We start from the raw sequence: 21565 nt of genomic DNA, 5'->3' as shown, positions 1-21565 counted from the left end.
GGAGGTTTATCATTTGCCTTGTTTCTGAAATGTAGCGTTAAAAAGTTGTAAACTATGTGTTTGTGACTTTTTAACTGTGCCTTTAAAAAAAATTTAAAAAAAAGGGGCATGACAATGGAAGGGAGGGGGCGTGACCAGTCGCCCCAACAAATTTATGTTAATTTTCGCCAGTTTTCTGACTCAAATGAAGCCAGAAGTACAAATTGATCTGCTCACAGCGAGGAGCATCCTGTCTATCATCACACGACCTGCTCCCAGCCTAGGAATCATCTATGAATATATGACGACCCTTCACCTGGGGAAAAAGGGGGAGCAAGTGTAGTCAGACATCTCTGTATACAGTGTACAGGGGGGTCACACATCTGTATATACAATGTACAGGGGGTCACACATCTGTATATACAGTATAAAGGGGGTCGTCTCACATCTCTGTATACAGTGTAGAGGGGGTCACAGATCTCTATATACAGTGGTGGGAGTCACACATCAGTATATACAGTATACATCGGTCACACTTTGCCAGTGTACACGGGTACCTTATAAACAGTATATAGTTGTATGTGTCTTACCTGTACACTGTATATAGAGACACCCCCTTCCCTGTACACTGTGTATAATGATAATAATGAGATCCTCCGGTGCAGGGGGTCACACATCTCTATATACAGTTTACAGTGGTGGGGGTCACATATCACTGCATACAGTATACAGAAGGTCACACATCTCTATATACAGTATACAGTGGTGGGGGTCACATATCACTGCATACAGTATACAGAGGGTCACACATCTCTATATACAGTATACAGTGGTGGTAGTGGTGGGGGTCACATATCACTGCATACAGTATACAGGGGTCACACATCTCTATATACAGTATACAGTGGTGGTGGGGGTCACATCACTGCATACAGTATACAGAGGGTCACACATCTCTATATACAGTATACAGTGGTGGTGGTGGGGGTCACATATCACTGCATACAGTATACAGAGGGTCACACATCTCTATATACAGTATACAGTGGTGGTGGGGGTCACATATGACTGCATACAGTATACAAGGGTCACACATCTCTATATACAGTATACAGTGGTGGGGGTCACATATGACTGCATACAGTATACAGGGGTCACACATCTCTATATACAGTATACAGTGGTGGGGGTCACATATGACTGCATACAGTATACAGGGGTCACACATCTCTATATACAGTATACAGTGGTGGGGGTCACATATGACTGCATACAGTATACAGGGGTCACACATCTCTATATACAGTATACAGTGGTGGGGGTCACATATGACTGCATACAGTATACAGGGGTCACACATCTCTATATACAGTATACAGTGGTGGTGGGGGTCACATATCACTGCAAACAGTATACAGGGGGTCACACATCTCTATATACAGTATACAGTGGTGGGGGTCACATATCACTGCATACAGTATACAGAGGGTCACACATCTCTATATACAGTGGTGGTGGGGGTCACATATCACTGCATACAGTGTACAGGGGGTCACGGATCTCTATATGCAGTGGTGGTGGTCACATATCACTATATACAGAGTGCAGGAAGGAGAGGGCACACAATTATAGATGGTGAAACCTGATATCACGGACCTCAGCCATACTGACAGCTCACAAGGGGTTAAACTGTTGGTCTGGCTGTAATAAACATGTCTGTGATAAGATCACAGAGCAGAGGGGCCATACACAGGACAGACACTGGGATTGCTCACAGTTTGTGTTCCACAGCACCTTCCTGGCTCTGCTACATCCTCACATACAGCAGTAGCCTCTCAGTACAGGAGACAGAGTGGATGGAGTCTACAGACAGTCAGCTTCCATCTGCCATCACAGCTTCTCCTCACAGTCTCCCTTTCTCCTGCAAAAGTTTCTTTATTTCTGCTTGAATCTTCCTGCTAAGCCCCTCCAGCGCTGCACAGCCAGGAGTGCCAGTCACAGAAGGAAAGCACCTCTGATACAAGCAGGGTGCTTTAGGACCCAGAGAGCAGCACACTCCTTCAGGCATGGACAAGGTAGCTCCTCCATGGCAGGTGCAGCTATGGACAGACAGGCAGGGTGAGAGCAGGACAGGAGGGGGCGTGGTGAGAGCAGCCAGCAGGACAGGAGGGGGCGTGGTGAGAGCAGCCAGCAGGACAGGAGGGGGCGTGGTGAGAGCAGCCAGCAGGACAGGAGGGGGCGTGGTGAGAGCAGCCAGCAGGACAGGAGGGGGCGTGGTGAGAGCAGCCAGCAGGATAGAAGGGGGCGTGGTGAGAGCAGCCAGCAGGACAGGAGGGGCGTGGTGAGAGCAGCCAGCAGGACAGGAGGGGGCGTCGCTGCCAATAGCAGGAAAACCAGGCAGATCTGATTAAAAAGATATATTAGTAAGTGCAGGGGCGTTCCTCGGGTCTCAAAAGATCCGGGGCCCAAGCCCCAATGCATATTGACCAATTTTCTAAGTTGTTATATTCCCCCGTTTAGTGTCCTCAGAAATGATAATTTCTCAGCCCCTCCACCATACAGTCCCATGTAAATAACAATATTTCCCGCCCTCCATCATAGAGTCCCATGTAAATACCATCACACCACCTCTCCAGCCCCTGCCAATATACAGTCCCATGTAAATAACATCCCTCTCTACCTACAGCCCCCTCCAAAATACAGTTCCATGTAAATAACATCACACCATCTCTCCTGCCCCCTCCAATATACAGTCCCACATAAATAGCATCACCCCCTTCCGAGCAGCCATCAACATACAGTCCCATGTAAAGAACATCACCCCCTCCCCAGCTGCCTTCAACATACAGCCCCATGTAAATAACATTACCCCTCAACATTCAGTCCCGTGTAAATAATATCACTCCCTTCCATAGCCGCCTTCAACATGCATTCCCATGTAAATAACATCATCCCCTCAATTTTCAGTCCCATGTAAATAAGTTCCCTCCCTTCAGACCTAACATGCAGTCCCAGTTAAATAACCACAACTCCCAGCATTGCTCTGCCTCTCCCTTCACTTACCTCTCCTCATGTAGCAGAACTCACCACAGCTTCTTCCCAGGACTTCTCTTCACTGCTGAGCCGTCCTCTCTCCTGCACTGGTCACATGATGGTGACATCATCGCAGGTCCTTTTCAGCTACTGCATTTAGAGCTGATCACATGACCTGTGATGTCACCACAGGTCCTTCAGCGCTTGCAGGGCATTAGATTCAATTGTACTGCCGTCCTGAGGACGGCAATACAGTTGTTTCTTTCTGGCAGGCAGGACATTCGGGGCCTGGGACAAAACATCAGGGGCCCAGGCCCCGAATGTTTTAACCTAGCAATGCCCCTGAGTAAGTGTAACATCTACCTACTTTATTTACAGTTGTAATAAGTGCTAACAGAGTGGCCAACCCCTTTAATAGTCAACTTACCATGTGTCCAGCATCTTGCAATGCTTTGGCTGCAGAGAGTCCGGCCATTCCAGCTCCAACAATCACAATGTGTTTGCGACGAAGTGTCTTGGTCGATGATAAACCATTTTTGGCAATATCCAATAATTCTTCATACTCAGGGTCTTTCAAACATTCTTGCATAGTGCTCTGATCAGTCTTTACCCTTCCGGCCAATAAGCAAAGTACCAGGGGAAGAAATACTGTGGATCATGGAGATGAGCACATTAATTCAATAAAGTACATATCATGAGATGACAAGACCATCATTTGCTTTATCATTTCTTAAAGTGGATGTGTTTACCTATTAAAGGGTATGTCTCATGAAGATGAGCCTTGTCTATATGCCTTGTTAGGGTATGTGGGCACCACACAGCGCCTATGAGAGTGGCTCTGGCATTCGCAGCCCGGCCATGCATTACATGGACAACCATTCATGTGATACAACTGCTCCTGGCAATCAGCTGGTTAGAGAAACCGTGATCAACTGATCACTATATTGGCTTCCATCACAGTTACTTAAAGGGGAGGTAGTGCCAGCACTGAATGTTATTTTTATATAATTCCTCTTGAAAAAAGTTAATACTTTTTTAATTTACTTTGGGTTTCAAAAAGCTCCCATTATGATATATGCTTTTTATTTCATTATACTGTCATCCTCTGGTGTTTAATCCGTATAATAATGTGCACGTCCACCTACCTACGTGGTCTCACATTCTCAGTTTCGTCATTCAACTGCCACCAGCCATATCTACTGTTAAAAGCTTGACAATTACAGGGAGAGAGCAGCAGCAGGAAGGACACACCCCCTGAGAAAGGATCTTCCCCCTCCCCAGAACTGACACGCCCCCTAAACTGCCAGTCTGAAGAGAATCTAGCAGAGCGATTGCAGCAATAAATTAGGAGATCTCTGGATCCATGTGAGGTACAGGGCTGGTTCTAGCTTTGTTAGAAAGACATTGTCATGTACTATATGATGTCTGATTTTCATTTTTTTACATTAACCATAGGATAACCCCTTTAAGTACATATCTATGGCCATTGCTTGCAGCTTAGGCTACTTTCACACTAGCGTTCGGGTGTCCGCTCGTGCGCTCCGTTTGAAGGGGCTCACGAGCGGCCCCGAACGCATCCGTCTGGCCCTAATGCATTCTCAGTGGAGGCGGATCCACTGAGAATGCATCCGCCTGCCAGCGCTCAGCCTCCGCTCCGCTTGCAGCGTTCGGGTGTCCGCCTGGCCGTGCGGAGGCGAGCGGATCCGTCCAGACTTATAATGGAAGTCAATGGGGACGGATCCGCTTGAAGATGACACTATATGGCTCAATCTTCAAGCGGATCCGTTCCCCATTGACTTTCAATGTAAAGTCTGAACGGATCCGCTCAGGCTACTTTCAGACTTAGAAAATTTTCTAAGTAATAATGCAGACGGATCCGTTCTGAACGGATGCAAACGTCTGCATTATCGGAGCGGATCCGTCTGATGAAACATCAGACGGATCCGCTCCGAACGCTAGTGTGAAAGTAGCCTTAGCTGCAGTGTCTAACATGACTGAAGTGTTGACGAAACCCGATTTTGCCCGGACCAAACATTTTAGTAGTCTACTTTCACACTCACGTTTTGGCTTTGCATTTGTGAGATCCGTTCAGGTCTCTCACAAGCGGTCCAAAATGGATCAGTTTGCATTCTATTGCATTCTGAATGGAAAAGGATCCGCTAAGTTTGCATCAGTTCAGTCTCCATTGAAGACGGTCACCAAAACGCTTTCAGCGTTTTGGTGTCCGTCTGATGAAACTGAGCCAAACGAGTGTCAGGACGGATCCGTTTTCACTGACACAATCTGGCACAATAGAAAACGGATCCGTCCTCCATTGACTTTTAATGGTGTTCAAGACAGTGCATTAGGCAGTGGCTGAGGGACAGGCAACAGAGGGTTGTAGTCAATGGAGTATATTCAGACCAAGGTCTTGTTACTAGTGGGGTACCTCAGGGATCTGTTCTGGGACCCATATTGTTTAATATCTTTATCAGCAAAATTGCAGAAGGCCTCAATGGTAAGGTGTGTCTTTTTGCTGATGACACAAAGATTTGTAACAGGGTTGATGTTCCTGGAGGGATACACCAAATGGAAAAGGACTTAGGGAAACTAGAGGAATGGTCAAAAATCTGGCAACTAAACTTTAATGTTGATAAGTGCAAGATAATGCACCTGGGGCGCAAAAACCCAAGAGCAGAATATAAAATCAGTGATACAGTCCTAACCTCAGTATCTGAGGAAAGGGATTTAGGGTCATTATTTCAGAAGACTTAAAGGTAGGCAGACAGTGAATGGAGATCCGTGGGTGCACAGTGGTATCCTGCTATGCCGCATACGGTGAACTCCAGCAGTCTGTTCCTCCACTGGAGCCTAAGGCCTCATGCACACGACCGTTGTTTGGGTCCGCATCCGAGCTGCCGTTTTGGCGGCTCGGATGCGGACCCATTCATTTCAATGGGGCCGCAAAAGATGCAACAGCACTCTGTGTGCTGTCTGCATCCGTGGCTCCGTTCCGTGGCCCCGCTAAACAAATATAACATGTCCTATTCTTGTACGCGCTTTGCGGACAAGAATAGGCCTTTATATTGACGGCGCCTGTTCCGTTCCGCAAATTGCGGAAGGCAACATGGGCGCCTTCCGTTTTTTGTGGATCCGCGGTTCGCGGACCGCAAAAAATGGCACGGTCGTGTGCATGAGGCCTTATGTGCATGGCTAATATTAGTCCACCTCATGAGTCCTGAGAGGCTCAGATTGCTGCTCTGTCTCCATGATTTAGGCTGGTTTCACACTGGCGTTGCAGATTGGGGCCGGATGCGTTCAGGGTGCGTTCAGTGAAACTCTCACTATTTTGCAAGCAAGTTCAGTCAGTTTTGTCTGCGATTGCGTTTAGTTGTTCAGTTTTTTCTGCGCGGGTGCAATGCGTTTTGATGCGTTTTTCACGCGCGTGATAAAAAACGGAATGTTTACAAACAACATCTCTTAGCAACCATCAGTGAAAAACGCATCGCACCCGCACTTGCTTGCGGATGCAATGCGTTTTTCACGCAGCCCCATTCACTTCTATGGGGCCAGGGCTGCGTGAAAAACGCAGAATATAGAACATGCTGCGATTTTCACGCAATGCAGAACTGATGCGTAAAAAACAACGCTCATGTGCAAAGCACCATAGAAATGAATGGGTCAGGATACAGTGCGGGTGCTATGCGTTCACGTCACGCATTGCACCCGCGCGGAAAACTCGCTCGTGTGAAAGGGACCTTACCCTTCTTGATTGCTTGTTCAGATCAGTTGCAGGAAATTGATGCATGGAGAACTGATTACATAAGACAGGGACAAAAAATCATCTACAAGTAAGGCTTCATGCACACGACCGTATGTGTTTTGCGGTACGCAAATTGCGGATCCGCAAAAAACAAAAACAGATGACATCCGGATGCCATCCGTTTTTTTTTGTTTTTTTTTTGCAGATCCATTGTAACAATGCCTAAAACAGACAAGAATAGGAAATTTTCTATTTTTTTTGCGGGGCTACGGAACGGACATACTGATGCGGACAGCACACGGTGTGCTGTCTGCATTTTTTGTGGACCCATTAAAATGAGTGGGTCCGCATCCTATCCGCAAAAAAAATTCTCATAGGTTTTCCCGAGCAAAGTGTTGATTTCATTCTGGGGTTCTCTGCAACCATTTCTATTAAGTTTCCTGGAGATCGTATGGGAAGTGATCAACCTTTCTAAAACGATACGTCTCAGTTCATGGACCACAATGCTATAGAGACAGCGTTATAGACGTAATAGTAGACCAGGCTGTCAACATGTCCTTGTATAGGTTTTATTTTATGTCCTATATGCAAAATCACAAAAACAGCCTTCTAAAGGCATATTTGAACATGGCAGCTTACTTGCAGAAATGTCTACATCTGTCCCAAATATCTGAATGGGGTTTGCAGAAATTCACCCATGTGATGCAGAAACCACAATATTCACATGAACTAATCTTAAGGCACAGAAATTTCGTCAGAATATATGCCCTGAAGATTCTTCCTTTATTGCAGACAGATATCTTATCCATGGAAGCAGCTGCCCGGGATAGAACATCACTGGTACTGTAGGTGCTCAACCTGATATATGACTCATTCTAATGCCACATTCACAAAGCAAAGAAAATCTAACAAGCAACTTGCTGAGAGGTTGAATATTTGTTTTCTAAGGCTCCACAATTAGGTGATGCTATATAATATATCTAAAAATACAGACTAGAAAGAACATTGGAAAATATGCTACATACCAAACATGTCCATATCTTTTTCTAATGCAATGTTCCAATAAGGTATCCACTGGGTAATAATACTTATATAGTATCTTCAGATGGGAGTAGTAGGATGAGCTTATGCTGTTTTGCATAATATGTTGACAGGTACTAAATATCTTGTTATGACACATGCAATTAGCATTAAATAGCTTGTGAAGCAACATGTACCTAGTCATAATTTATATTGCATCTTATTCCTGGTTGATTTCTTCCAGGGGCAGTGAAGGTGCATGGTGACCTAAAAAGGGAACCTGTGACATTGAAAGGTGCAATCTGCAGGCAGCAGTGGAGCTGAGCAGATTGATTTATAGTTTTATGGGAAAAGATAAAACTTTTTCTTAGGCCTCTTGCACACCACCGTATGGCTTTTTCAGTATTTTGCGTTCCGCAAAAAATACGGATGACGTCTGTGTGCATTCCGTTTTTTGCGGAATGGAACAGCTGGCCCCTGATAGAACAGTACTATCCTTGTCCGTTATGCGGACAATAATAGGACATGTTCTATCTTTAAACGGAACGGAAATACGGAAACGTAAGGCATAAAGAGTACCTTCCAGTTTTTTTTGCGGATCCATTGAAATGAATGGTTCTGTATACGGTCCGTGTACGGAAAGCAAAAAACGTAACGGAAACGGAAGAAAAAAACGTTTGTGTGCAAGAGGCCTTACAGTATGCATGCATGGCCAACTCTGCTGGATTCCAGAGTGGTTGTAACCCCTGGACAGGGGCGGACTTAAAGTGACCCTGGAAACCTAAAAGAGGCCTCATGTTGTAGGCAAGTCCAAATTGACAGACGGCGGGGAAAAACAAGTAAGCATGGCCAACACAAGTAGCCAGGGCCAGCAATAATGTAGTGCAGCACAAAATACCTCCCCTGCAGAACCAAATACCACAGTGCAGCGCCAAATGCCACCACCCTCGCTGCAGTATTCAGGTTTTCAGCAGCCGTGAGAAGGGCTCAGGCAGCCTTCTGGGCATTGGCCCACTGGGAAATTTCCCTGAAGGGTCTATGGCCAGTCCACTCCTGCCCCTGGATATGAGCAGTGAATAATGTGATGGAGAAATTAATTAATCAGGCCAGCAAAGGAGACAATATGGATCACAATACATTAGTAAGTGCCTTGTATTAACTTTGTGTACATGATAACAGCCATTTGCTGAAGTGAGACAACCCCTTAAAATCTTAATTTTCTCTTATTTAGGGATGACATTTGGGGCTTTGGAATCAATTACTAGTTTTCCACAGAGTTATGGACTCAAGTTACAATGGTTTCAACATTCAGTAGTCATCCTGCAACTGATGAATTAATTAAACTCAAGGAGCCACTGTATATCAATCTGCTCAGCTTCTCCTGCTCTATAACATGCTGCCTGCAGATTACACTGCATTTTTATGGTCACAGGTTCCCTTTAAGTGGATCTAGGCCACTATATACTGATATACATTGATAAAGACTCATGGAAGTCAAAACGCTACTATGTTGGGTAAATAAAACACCAGCTTTTTTTTAAAATCTATATGGAGTTCTGCCGTTCCATACTTACCTATGATGCATTGGGGTTCCTGAGCTAAAGCCCAAGACCGTGGGCACCATTGGACGTGAACACTTATGGATACGACCCATGACTGTGGTCCCAAATTAGAGTGATGCTGTCTATCTCTTCATTCTGTTGATATACATTGAGCAAGGCAAGATGAAGATATTGTCATAGTCCTGCCACATATACATTATTTTTCATCAGTCTAAAGACTTACTGTCTAAAATTCTGGGACAATCCCACCGCAGGTCATTATTGGGCCTACAGTTTATCCAGCAGCCCATGGAATCTTTGTTATTCCCCTTCTACTATGTGGTTCTTTAATATGTTATGTGTGCTGACATTATGCTTACTATTGTTGAATATATTTTCAGTGACTGCAGTGAGTGTCCCTTTGAAAAGTGTACTCCTCCTTTTAGGCATGGTCCAGGGTGCCATGTTGATCTGGCCCTCTTGGTGGGAGTACTTAAAGGCATGTTGCTGAGTGCTACCGCTGGGCAGTGCTTTTAAGAAGATAAAAAGGGGGAGTAGTTCCCACCTACAGAAGAGTAGTCTGTAGGTTGTGGCTGAGCAATCCATACAGAAGTTTCCAGAATAGTGCCTGGGTGGACCTGGGAGCAGTCATAGGGGTACAGCACTAGCGACTGCAGGGTGGACCTGAGGAGTCAGAACAAGAGTGTCCTTGTCCAGGGCAGGTGGTGACAGGAGTTTCCCCGCAATTGTCTGTAAGTTCTAAGTGAGTCTGAGCAGCTTACAAAAACGAGAACATCACCTTTGTTTCAGGGAGGTGCCCAAGCACTGGGCAAGTTACACCGCTATTTCCATATGTGTAATTAAAATGTTTCATTTTAAACTTGTTTAACCACCATATTGTCACGGACGCTCCCGCAACAGCTGGCAGGAGATCAGTGAGATTGGCAACACGTGGTTTGATCTGACAGGTTTTCCATGTGGATCAATAGGCGTCTGTGTTGTTTCTGGTAATGTCCACTCCCCTTGCCTCAGGTGTTGCTAATGTAATCATTTAATCTTCCTTATTCATTGTTGCAATGCTGTGCAGTTTATAGCTTCAGTTTCAGTTGTGGATTCCTGGTGTGTGAATCTCAGCGGACTTCCTAGTGCTTTCACTGCTCCTTTGAAGTTGTCTTCCCTTTCCCTTTTTGTATTTTGTTTGGGTTCTGTGTGTTGCATTTCCCTATTGTTTGTATCAGGCCTGTATCATTGGAGGAACAGGTAGTCTCGTCCCTGCCATTAGTTCCAGGGTCCTATAGGGCTAGACAGGACTCTAGGTATTCCTGCGTATGAACACACCTACCTCTGGGGTCTGTTCATACTGGTAGTCAAGCCAGGATTTTGGCTAGGGTTTTACTAGGAGGTGTCCTTCTTCCTTCCCTAGTTCTCAGGCCTGATTCCCTGTTTCCCTCTTCCCTCTTATGCTCGCTGTGGTGTTTCCCTCCCACACCGAAGCGTGACATTATAAACCGCCAAAACCGTCATTTTTGTTTGTGTGCAGCCATGGATCCTATTGCTGCACTGGCAGGTCTGACTGTCTTTGGAGGTAGCTGACCTCCGCATGACCGTCTCGCAGATGCAGAGACCACAAGCTGCTGGTCCTAGTGGTGGTGGTGGTTACCAGGCCTGTCTTTAACCTAAAGTTGGCCTCCCGGACAGATTCTCTGGGGGACGTGATAATTTCATTTTGTTTAGGGAGGCGTACAAACTATATTTTAGGCTACGTCCACACTCATCTGGGGATGAGAAACAGCGAGTCGGTGTGGTTATTTCCTTGCTTAAGGGGGATGCGCAGTCATGGGCTTTTTCTCTGCTGACCAGATCGCAGTCTTTCCTGTCGGTAGATGAATTTTTCTATTCTTATTTATGATGATCCGGATCGGACCTCTCTAGCCAAAACCAAGCTGCGCCTGGGTGATTGTTCCACTGAGATGTATTGCTCTGAGTTTAGGAGGTGGACTACGGATATGGAGTGGAATGATCCTGCCCTCCGTAGCCAGTTTTGTCAAAGGTTATCAGAGAGGCTGAAGGACGCTTTGGCCTTTCAAGAAACCCCAGTGTCTCTGGAGGCTGCTATGTCTCTGGCTATACGCTTTGATAGACGCCTGAGAGAGAGATCTCGGGGCCCCCACTCTCGGGACGTACTATCACATGATGTATCATCCTCCTCTGACACTTTGGGTGAAGCTACTCCTGGGTTTATGTCTGGGGACGAACCCATGCAATTAGGGGGAGCTACTCCTGGATTCGCTTTTAAGCATACTGGTAAAAGGAAGGGAGTGTGTTTTTTATGCGGACAAAAGGGACATTTTATCAGAGTATGTCCATGCATTTAACGGAAAAAGAAAAAAAAAAGGGACATTTCATTCTAATCTGACTCTTGGAGGGGTGAGAGGAGAGTCAGAAAATGTGCATTTGTCTTTTACTGGTAGTACCCGATTTCTCCTGACTGCTAGAGTCAAAGACTGTGGGGATTTAGATGTTTATCGACAGCGGGGCCGGGGTGAACCAGACTGATGCTCAGTTCGTCCGTATGCATGGGTTGTCACCGAGTGCATTAGAAAAAAACATTTCCATTTTTGCTATTGATTATACACCTCTAGCCCAGTAGTGCATGATATTAGATTAAGAGTGGTTGACTTTCATCAAGAATTTATCTTGTGTTTTGTGTTGGAGGGTCTCCTTGCTCCGGAGGTTCTGGGTTTACCGTCGTTAAGCAAGCACAATCCAACCCTCGATTGGCAAGCTAGACAGATTCTGGATTGGGGTGATTATTGCATTGACAATTGTCTGAATACATATTTTTCTGTTTTAACTACTAAGACATTACCCTCTTTTATATCAGATTTTGCCAACGTGTTTTCTGAGAGTAGATGCCAGGATTTACCTCCGCATCGGGAATATGATTGTCCTATCAACCTTATTCCCGGAGCTAAGTTGCCCAAATCTAGGTTGTATAACCTTTCTGGACCTGAAAGAACGGCCATTAAAGAGTATATTACCGAGACTTTGGCTAAAGGACACATAAGACCTTCTAAGCCTTCAGTGGCAGCAAAAAAAAGGACAGAGGTCTTCGGCCATGTCTGGATTTCCGTGAACTCAATCGAATTACTGTTCGTGATCCTTACCCTCTTACTTTGATTCTCGATTTGTTTAACCAGATTATTGGTGCCAAGGTGTTCTCCAAGTTGGATTTAAGGGGGGGCATAGAATCTGGTTAGGATCAAGAAAGGGGATGAAATCTGGGCACGACGCTTCCTGCTGAAGATGTCTTGTAGGGATGTACCAGGATATGTAGGGCGGTTCGTGTGAGAGATGGGGAGAGTCACACTTTTGTCTGATCCACCAGGCCATATATGCATTTAACATAGCTAAAAAGAAGGCAGACCAAAATTATATCACGGCATGTCCAAAATGTGATCTGATGGGGGCAGACTTAGCCCACTGTAGTTGGTCATGTCCCAAGGTACAAGACTACTGGGAAATGATTGTTGGATGGATAGCAGAGACATGGGGCAGTGGCGTAGGGATCGCTATAGCAGCCATAGAAATGGCTATAGGGCCCTACGCCACTGGGGGCCCGGGCCGCCGGCTGAGGATTAAAATAAATCATCTGTGTACGATAGGGGGTGGCCTTCCCCCTCCCCGATCCCCCCCCCCATCATTGGTGGCAGCGGCAGTTCCGATCGGAGTCCCAGCAGTGTAATGCTGGGGCTCCGGTTGGTTACCATGGCAGCCAGGATGCTACTGAAGTCCTGGCTGCCATGGTCAGTTAGTCGCACAGCATACTTACATGCGCTGTGGCCGCTGGGCACTCCTCCTTCTTGTAACTCGTCACAGGTCTGTGCGGTGCATTGCTATAAGCATAAGCAATGCGCCGCACAGACCTGTGAGTAACAAGAAGAAGGAGCGTCAGGCGGCCACAGCGCATGTAAGTATGCTGTGCTGACTAACTGACCATGGCAGCCAGGACTTCAGTAGCATCCTGGCTGCCATGGTAACCGATCGGAGCACCAGCATTACACTGCTGGGACTCCGATTGGAACTGCCGCTGCCACCAATGTTGGGGGTGGGGGGTTGGGGGAGGGCGCACTGCCCACCGATGATTTTAATACTGGGGGGGGGCTTGCACTGCCCACCAATGATAATAATACTGGGGGGGAGGGCTTGCACTGCCCACCAATGATTATAATACTGGGGGGGGGCGCACTGCCCACCAATGATTTTAATACAGGGGAGGGGGGGTGCACTGAACACCAATGATTTGAATACAGGGGAGGGTGCACTGAACACCAATGATTTTAATACCGGGGGGGCGCACTAAACCAATTATTTTAATACCGGGGGGGGGGGGGCGCACTGCCCACCAATGATTTTAATACCGGGGAGGGCGCACTGGGGGCTGATGGAGAGTCACTAGGGGCTGGTGGAGAGGCACTGGGGGCTGGTGAGAGGCACTGGGGGCTGATTGAGAGGCACTGAGGGCTGATTTAGAGGCACTGGGGGCTGATTGAGAGGCACTGGGGGCTGATTGAGAGGCACTTGGGGATGATTGAGAGGCACTGGGGGCTGATGGAGAGGCACTGGGGGCTGATTGAGAGGCACTTGGGGATGATTGAGAGGCACTGGGGGCTGATGGAGAGGCACTGGGGGCTGATTGAGAGGCACTTGGGGATGATTGAGAGGCACTGGGGGCTGATGGAGAGGCACTGGGGGCTGATGGAGAGGCACTGGGGGCTGATGGAGAGGCACTTGGGGATGATTGAGAGGCACTGGGGGCTGATGGAGAGGCACTGGGGGCTGATTGAGAGGCACTTGGGGATGATTGAGAGGCACTGGGGGCTGATAGAGAGGCACTGGGGGCTGATTGAGAGGCACTGGGGGCTGATTGAGAGGCACTTGGGGCTGATTGAGAGGCACTGGGGGCTGATGGAGAGGCACTGGGGGCTGGTGAGAGGCACTGGGGGCTGATGGAGAGGCACTGGGGCTGATGGAGAGGCACTGGGGGCTGGTGAGAGGCACTGGGGGCTGCACAGGGGGGTGCACTGAACACCAATTATTTTAATACAGGGGAGGGTGCACTGAACACCAATGATTTTAATACCGGGGGGCGCACTAAACCAATTATTTTAATAGCGGGGGGGCGCACTGCCCACCAATGATTTTAATACCGGGGAGGGCGCACTGGGGGCTGATGGAGAGGCACTAGGGGCTGGTGGAGAGGCACTGGGGGCTGATTGAGAGGCACTGGGGGCTGATGGAGAGGCACTGGGGGCTGGTAAGAGGCACTGGGGGCTGATGGAGAGGCACTGGGGGCTGATGGAGAGGCACTGGGGGCTGATGGAGAGGCACTGGGGGCTGGTGAGAGGCACTGGGGGCTGATGGAGAGGCACTGGGGCTGGTGAGAGGCACTGGGGGCTGGTGAGAGGCACTGGGGCTGATGGAGAGGCTACTGGGGGCTGCCTTGAGGCTACTGGGGGCTCCTATAAGGCTACTGGAGGCTGCTATGAGGCTACTGGGGGCTGCTATGAGGCATGGGGCTCTTATCTGAGGTCTGATTGGGGGTCATTCATATTGTGGTCTGAGCTAAGGTGTTATCTGAGGTCTTATTGGGGTCTTATTAACATTGGGGATATCATTGGGGCTGTTAGCTGAGGTCTGATTAACATTGGGGGTATGATTGGTGGTCTGACCTGAGGTATAATGATTTTTTTTTTTCCAGAGCAGCTTGGAGAAAAAAGGCCTCACAGTCTCCCACACTCCTTCTGCCCGGCCAAGTGAGCCAGCACCCCAGAGGCCAAGCCAGCCAGCACCCCTGAGGCCAAGCCAGCCAGCACCCCTGAGGCCAAGCCTGTTAGCACCCCTGAGGCCAAGCCTGCCAGCACCCCTGAGGCCAAGCCACCCAACACCCCTGAGGCCAAGCCTGTCAGCACCCCTGAGGCTAAGCCAGCCAGCACCCCTTAGGGGAGCTTTTAATATGAAAGAATTGTGTCTGAACATTAGCGCAAAATTCATATAGAGCAAATTCCAGTTTTTGTTTATGTTTTATGTTGCACTGAATTTTCTGTGAAATATATATTTATATATATATATATATATATTTTATTTATTTTTTTGTTGGGGGGGGGGGGGGTCGGGGTGGCAGTGGATCTTGGGTGAGTTCCCACACTTTTTGTCCCAGGACTGGAGTGGTCCCGCCGTCTGGGTGGCAGTTCTGACTAGTCCTACTTTAATACACAGACATTTGGATTCATACATTTCCTACACTGGCACAAATGCATTGCCAGTGACCAACTGTCTGTGCTCAGTCCTACGCGTAACCGTCCAAAGTGCATGAGGAGCTGCGGATGTGGCGGCGAGGTCGGAGAGGTATGTGGGGGTGGGAGATTTTTTTGCTATGGGGCCCAGTCATTTCTAGCTACGCCCCTGACATGGGGGATCTCACTGCCTCTCTCTCCGGAAAATGTCCTTTTCCATATCTTTAAAGATACACCTAAACTCAATTTGATCGTGGATGTGGCCCTTTTGGTCTCCTTGAGATGCCTTCTGAGGCAATGGTTAGAAAAGCGAGTTCCGTTGCTTCAAGAGGTTTTATCTCAAATGTCTTATTTCATGTACAGTACAGACCAAAAGTTTGGACACACCTTCTCATTCAAAGAGTTTTCTTTATTTTCATGACTATGAAAATTGTAGATTCACACTGAAGGCATCAAAACTATGAATTAACACATGTGGAATTATATACTTAACAAACAAGTGTGAAACAACTGAAAATATGTCATATTCTAGGTTCTTCAAAGTAGCCACCTTTTGCTTTGAATACTGCTTTGCACACTCTTGGCATTCTCTTGATGAGCTTCAAGAGGTAGTCCCCTGAAATGGTTTTCACTTCACAGGTGTGTCCTGTCAGGTTTAATAAGTGGGATTTCTTGCCTTATAAATGGGGTTGGGACCATTAGTGGCGTTGATGAGAAGTCAGGTGGATACACAGCTGATAGTCCTACTGAATAGACTGTTAGAATTTGTATTATGGCAAGAAAAAAGCAGCTAAGTAAAGAAAAACGAGTGGCCATCATTACTTTAAGAAATGAAGGTCAGTCAGTCAGCCGAAAAATTGGGAAAACTTTGAAAGTAGGGGCTATTTGACCATGAAGGAGAGTGATGGGGTGCTGCGCCAGATGACCTGGCCTCCACAGTCACCGGACCTGAACCCAATCGAGATGGTTTGGGGTGAGCTGGACCGCCGAGTGAAGGCAAAAGGGCCAACAAGTGCTAAGCATCTCTGGGAACTCCTTCAAGACTGTTGGAAGACCATTTCAGGGGACTACCTCTTGAAGCTCATCAAGAGAACGCCAAGAGAGTGCAAAGCAGTAATCAAAGCAAAAGGTGGCTACTTTGAAGAACCTAGAATATGACATATTTTCAGTTGTTTCACACTTGTTTGTTATGTATATAATTTCACATGTGTTAATTCATAGTTTTGATGTCATGAAAATAAAGAAAACTCTTTGAATGAGAAGGTGTGTCCAAACTTTTGGTCTGTACTGTATATTGACAAATTAGATACCGAAACCCAAAAAGACAAAAAAAGACAAATTTTTTCAACAAATGGAGGCGCTTTATTGTAAACATGTTACTCAGTCGGAAATTACGAAAATCATACAGACCTTTCAATACACAGAATGGTATGCCACAGAGGCTCTAAGAGGCACCTTGGGGAAGCTCAAAATAGGAGATTAATGTGGAGAGACCTTTGAATTAGTAAAATTTAGAAAATTTTGGTGAAATAACAGACATCCTAGGGGGCCAGGGAGGGCGGGGGGAGGGAAAGGTTTTAACTTTAAAGGGAATCTGTCACCTGCTTTAACCATTTTTAAGCTGGCACCATCGCTATGTGGACTAAAGTACCTTTTTTCCAGCAGTCTTCTTTTTACTTGATTTCGTTTTGTAGTTTTAATATAAAAGTGCTTTTTATGATATGCTAATTAGGGTCCAAGGAGCCCAGAGGGGCGTTTTTTCCACTCTCCGGAGCCCAGTGACGCCCCCCTGCAGTGCCCAGCCCGCCTTAATTTGAATTCAAATTAAGGCGGGCTGGGCACTGCAGGGGGGCGTCACTGGGCTCCGGAGAGGGGAAAAAACGCCCCTCTGGGCTCCTTGGACCCTAATTAGCATATCATAAAAAGCGCTTTTATATCAAAACTACAAAACGAAATCAAGTAAAAAGAAGACTGCTGGAAATAAGGTACTTTAGTCCACATAGCGATGGTGCCAGCTTAAAAATGGTTAAAGCAGGTGACAGATTCTCTTTAACTTTTGTTTATATCTATAAACTGTTATTAGTTTGTCTTTGACATATTGCTATGTAAAACTATTGTGCACACTTCGCTATGATTATTGGCATGTTGCCTTTGCTTACCATTGTTTTTCTAAAAGTGCACAAAAAAAAAAAAAAAAAAAAAGAAAGGGGATGAATGGAAGACGGCTTTTAATACTCCTGCCTTTCAGGTTGACCAATGCTCCTGCGGTTTTCCAGCATTTTGTGAATGACATTTTTCATCACCTTGTGGGGAGGTTTGTAGTCGTGTATTTGGATGACATTCTAGTTTATTCCCTGGACATGGAAACATATCAGGATCATGTTAGACAGGTGCTACAAATCCTAAGAGATAATAAATTGTACACAAAATTAGATAAGTGTGTTTTTGCTGTACAGGAGGTGCTTGGGCTACCTGTTGTCATCTTAAGGTTTTCGAATGGATCCAGTCTGTGCTGTATTTGACTGGGATAGACCCGAAAATCTGAAGACTCTTATGCGGTTTTTGGGGTTTACCAACTATTACCAAAAATGTATTATTTAATATTAAAACCCTTAACTGACATGACTAAGAAAGGGACAGATGTCTCAGTGTGGTCTCATTCGACGTTGCGAGCCTTTTCTGCGATTAAGAAATGCTGCTCTTCTGGCCCTATATTGGTGCAGCAGGATGTATCACAACCTATCATTGTGGAAGTGGACGCGTCCAAGGTCGGGGTAGGAGCAGTTTTATCGCAGGACCCGTCACCTGGTAAATAGCGTCCATGTGCCTTTTTCTCTAAAAAACTTTCTGCCGCAGAGAGAAATTATGATGTGGGTAACAGAGAGTTACTGACCATTAAGTTGGCTTTTGAGGAATGGCGTCATTGGTTGGAAGGGTCGATTCATCCGATCACGGTGTTCACAGATCATAAAAACCTGGCTTACCTGGAGTCGGCTAAACGACTGAGCCCGAGACAAGCCAGATGGTCTTTGTTTTTCACCAGATTCAATTTCATTGTCACCTATCGTCCTGGGGTTAAGAATGTCCTGGAGGTGGTGATTTTGAAAATCCGAGTCCTATTCTGTCGGAAGGGGTGATGATATCTGCTCTTTACCCTGACCTAGAGGTGAAGGTGTTGAAGGCCCAGGGAGACACATTGGATTCTTGTCCATCAGAATTGTGTCACAAGGTGTTTGAGGAACATCACTGTACGGTTCTTACGGGACACCCTCATCTCTCGTAGACTCTGGTGGCCAGGGTTGCGTAAGTATGTTGAGGACTATGTGTCAGCCTGCACTACCTGTGCACGTGCTAAGGTGACACATACTCGACCTTCCGGATCTCTACTTCCATTGCCCACCTCGTCCAGACCATGGACTCACTTATCCATGGATTTTATCACTGATCTACCTAATTCTTCAGAAAAGACAGTTATTCTGGTGGTAGTTGATCGCTTTAGTAAAATAGTGCACTTTATAGCGTTGCCGGGCCTACCTAATGCTAAAACACTTGCGCAAGTGTTTGTTGACAACACTGTGGAACTCCATGGCATTCCGTCTGACATGGTCTCGGATCGTGGGATTCAGTTTGTTTCCAGATTCTGGAAGGCATTCTGTACTCGACTGGGGGTACAACTGTCTATTTCTTGGGCTTTTCACAGGTCTTACCCGGATAAGGTCGGTCCTGGGTTAGGGTTTTTGATTAGGGTTTTACTAGGAGGTGTCCACCTTCTTTCCCTAGTTCTCAGGCCTGATTCCCTGTTTACCCTTCCCTCTTATGCTCGGTTTGGTGTTTTCCTCCCACACCGAAGCGTGACACAATGGCCTTATGCCATTGTATAGTTAAAATCTACTATTTATTCATATGGATAAATTACCAGCAGAGTTAAATGCAGTGGTTGTAGCCACACAGGGTGGATTATCAGCAATAGAATATCCACTACTGATTTTGCCGCAAGTCTGTGTTCTTATCAAAATTCACATGTTACATGATGGGATAGGTCATCATTATCACATCGGCTGGGGTTTGAGTCCCAGCACCCCTGCTGATCAGTTGTTTCAGGGAGCCACTGCACTCACCGATGCTCTGGTGAGTGCTACAGACTCCCAGCAGCCTTCCAAGGCCAGTGACAAATCTTCTTCATGGCTGTTCCTCGATTCCAACCAGCAACCTTTCGCTTGGGAATCAACCTAATAACACACTAAGCTATTAGGGAAGGTGAGAACAGGTTGTAATTTTGTTTCACCACCAGGAGCTAAACAGTAACAATGCAGTTACATGAGAAGAATCTGCATAACTAATCATATGCTAAATAGTTGCAAGTCCAGTTTATGTACAGTATGAGATAGCCAAGATGATTGTCCATAAAATCAGGGGTGGACATACTGTCTGTGCTGCTGCAATAGAGCACAGGCATGACCGTGGTACGGTTACACTGATGCCAAAAATGCAATGGGTCAGGATATGTGTATAATAGTCTATAGTTTTGTTGCAGCGTGCACAGGGTATTGTCATAGGGCCCTCCAAGGTGTTGTAACTCACGCCCCAGGTTAAGAATGCTAGAGTGGTGTAATGTCTCTGTATAGTAGTAGTAATTGCGTCAACGGTGTCTCCTACCTGGGTATGGCTGGACTCCTGGATCCTGGCTCACTTGCAATAAATTGAGTGTAGTGATAGTAGGAGTAATAGAGGGATTTTGCAGCAGTAATTGAGATCCAGACCTTTGGTGAAGTTCAAACTTGTCTTTACTGATTGTAACTTTCATCCAAGCAAGATACAGCTTTAGTCTTAGGTCCCAGCAGGTATTGGCAATGTTTGGCAGGAATTTATCTTCTGCTTTATCAACCTGGAGCTTGCAGGAAAGGATGTCTGCTTTGTAGCTCTAAACTGTGGCAGGAATTTGGCTTCTGCACTCTCTATCTTCTGCTGTATGGGGACTGACTAGCTGAGGAGGAATATGGCTTCTCCTTGGTCTCTGGACTTTACTCACAGTTATCTTCTCAGGGTATGCTTTCTTCCTGTAACTGGAGTTGTCTGCTTGATTCATCCAGCCGATGCTGCAGGGCTCAGGCTGGGGATGATGATCAATGTCTCAGCCGAGACAAGATCCTGGTTTGGTTCCTTATATCTGGGAGCTCCTAACATGCACACCCTTCCCCTAGCAGGGGGTGGGCTACACTCCTGAATGCTAACACACAGCCTTCCTCAACAGGGGTGGCTGGCACACTGACTCTAACTTCCTTCTCTCCCCATGCTGCAGGATATGGGCATAGCCCACTCTGCTCACAGAGGGGGGAGCTAAGCTGGAACAAACTATTCCAGCCTATATAAATTAAACTGAATTTAAGTCCTTGCTAACACATTGCTGCCACCTGCTGGTGAACATGGAAATTACAGCAATAATTCGATTTAACAAGGTTTTATGCACATTTGGGAGGATATAATGTAAAATTACATCAGATGACAAGGTTAATGCTCTTAGGAGATTGTAGCGGGGTATAAGAGTTTCGTAACACAACTCTGGGGTGTTACACTGCCAGTTCGGCTGCATAGGGGCCCATGTAAATAACTGCCGCGTGAAGCGTCTGTGGCAGATGAGATGCGACTGCAGCAGCGGGGGATGAGTGTTTCCATTGTGGTAGCTTTTTATCTCTATATTCATCTGTATTACCGTCCTCAGGACAGCGATACAGATAAACGGTGCAGTGGGGCAGGGAAGAGGTGTTTCCCTTCCCTGTTCCTCTGATAGGCTATAGGCACATAGTACAGCCGCTGTGCTTGGTATTGCAGCTCAGCTCCATTCACTTCAATGAAGCTGAGCTGCAATTAGGCCATGTGACCGATGTACAGTGATATCACATGGCCTAGGAAGAGGCCGAGGCACTCAAGGAGTGCTCTGCCTCTTCAAACAGCTG

General features: G+C 46.5%; 1 protein-coding gene across 3 annotated transcripts in view; it reads right to left on the bottom strand.

Annotated features, from left to right (window-relative positions):
* LOC120997986 (L-amino-acid oxidase-like) overlaps positions 1-17055 on the bottom strand; it is a 30247-nt gene extending 13192 nt beyond the window's left edge. The window contains exons 1-3 of one of the 3 annotated variants that reach the window (XM_040428403.1): positions 17050-17055; positions 6755-6815; positions 3440-3660 (exon numbers count right to left, since the gene is read on the bottom strand). In XM_040428403.1, coding sequence (XP_040284337.1) covers positions 3440-3601 — 162 coding nt within the window. In that variant the 5' untranslated portion in view covers positions 3602-3660; positions 6755-6815; positions 17050-17055. Of the gene's footprint in view, positions 1-3439; positions 3661-6754; positions 6825-7779; positions 7873-17049 lie in introns of those variants that run through there. The other 2 variants (XM_040428388.1, XM_040428395.1) reach the window with 2 other exon arrangements.
* Positions 17056-21565: the final 4510 nt, after the last annotated feature.

The sequence above is a fragment of the Bufo bufo genome, chromosome 1 (genome assembly GCF_905171765.1).
Source record: "Bufo bufo chromosome 1, aBufBuf1.1, whole genome shotgun sequence".
Classification (NCBI taxonomy): Eukaryota; Metazoa; Chordata; class Amphibia; order Anura; family Bufonidae; genus Bufo; species Bufo bufo.
This window is presented reverse-complemented; position numbering and strand designations above follow the sequence as displayed.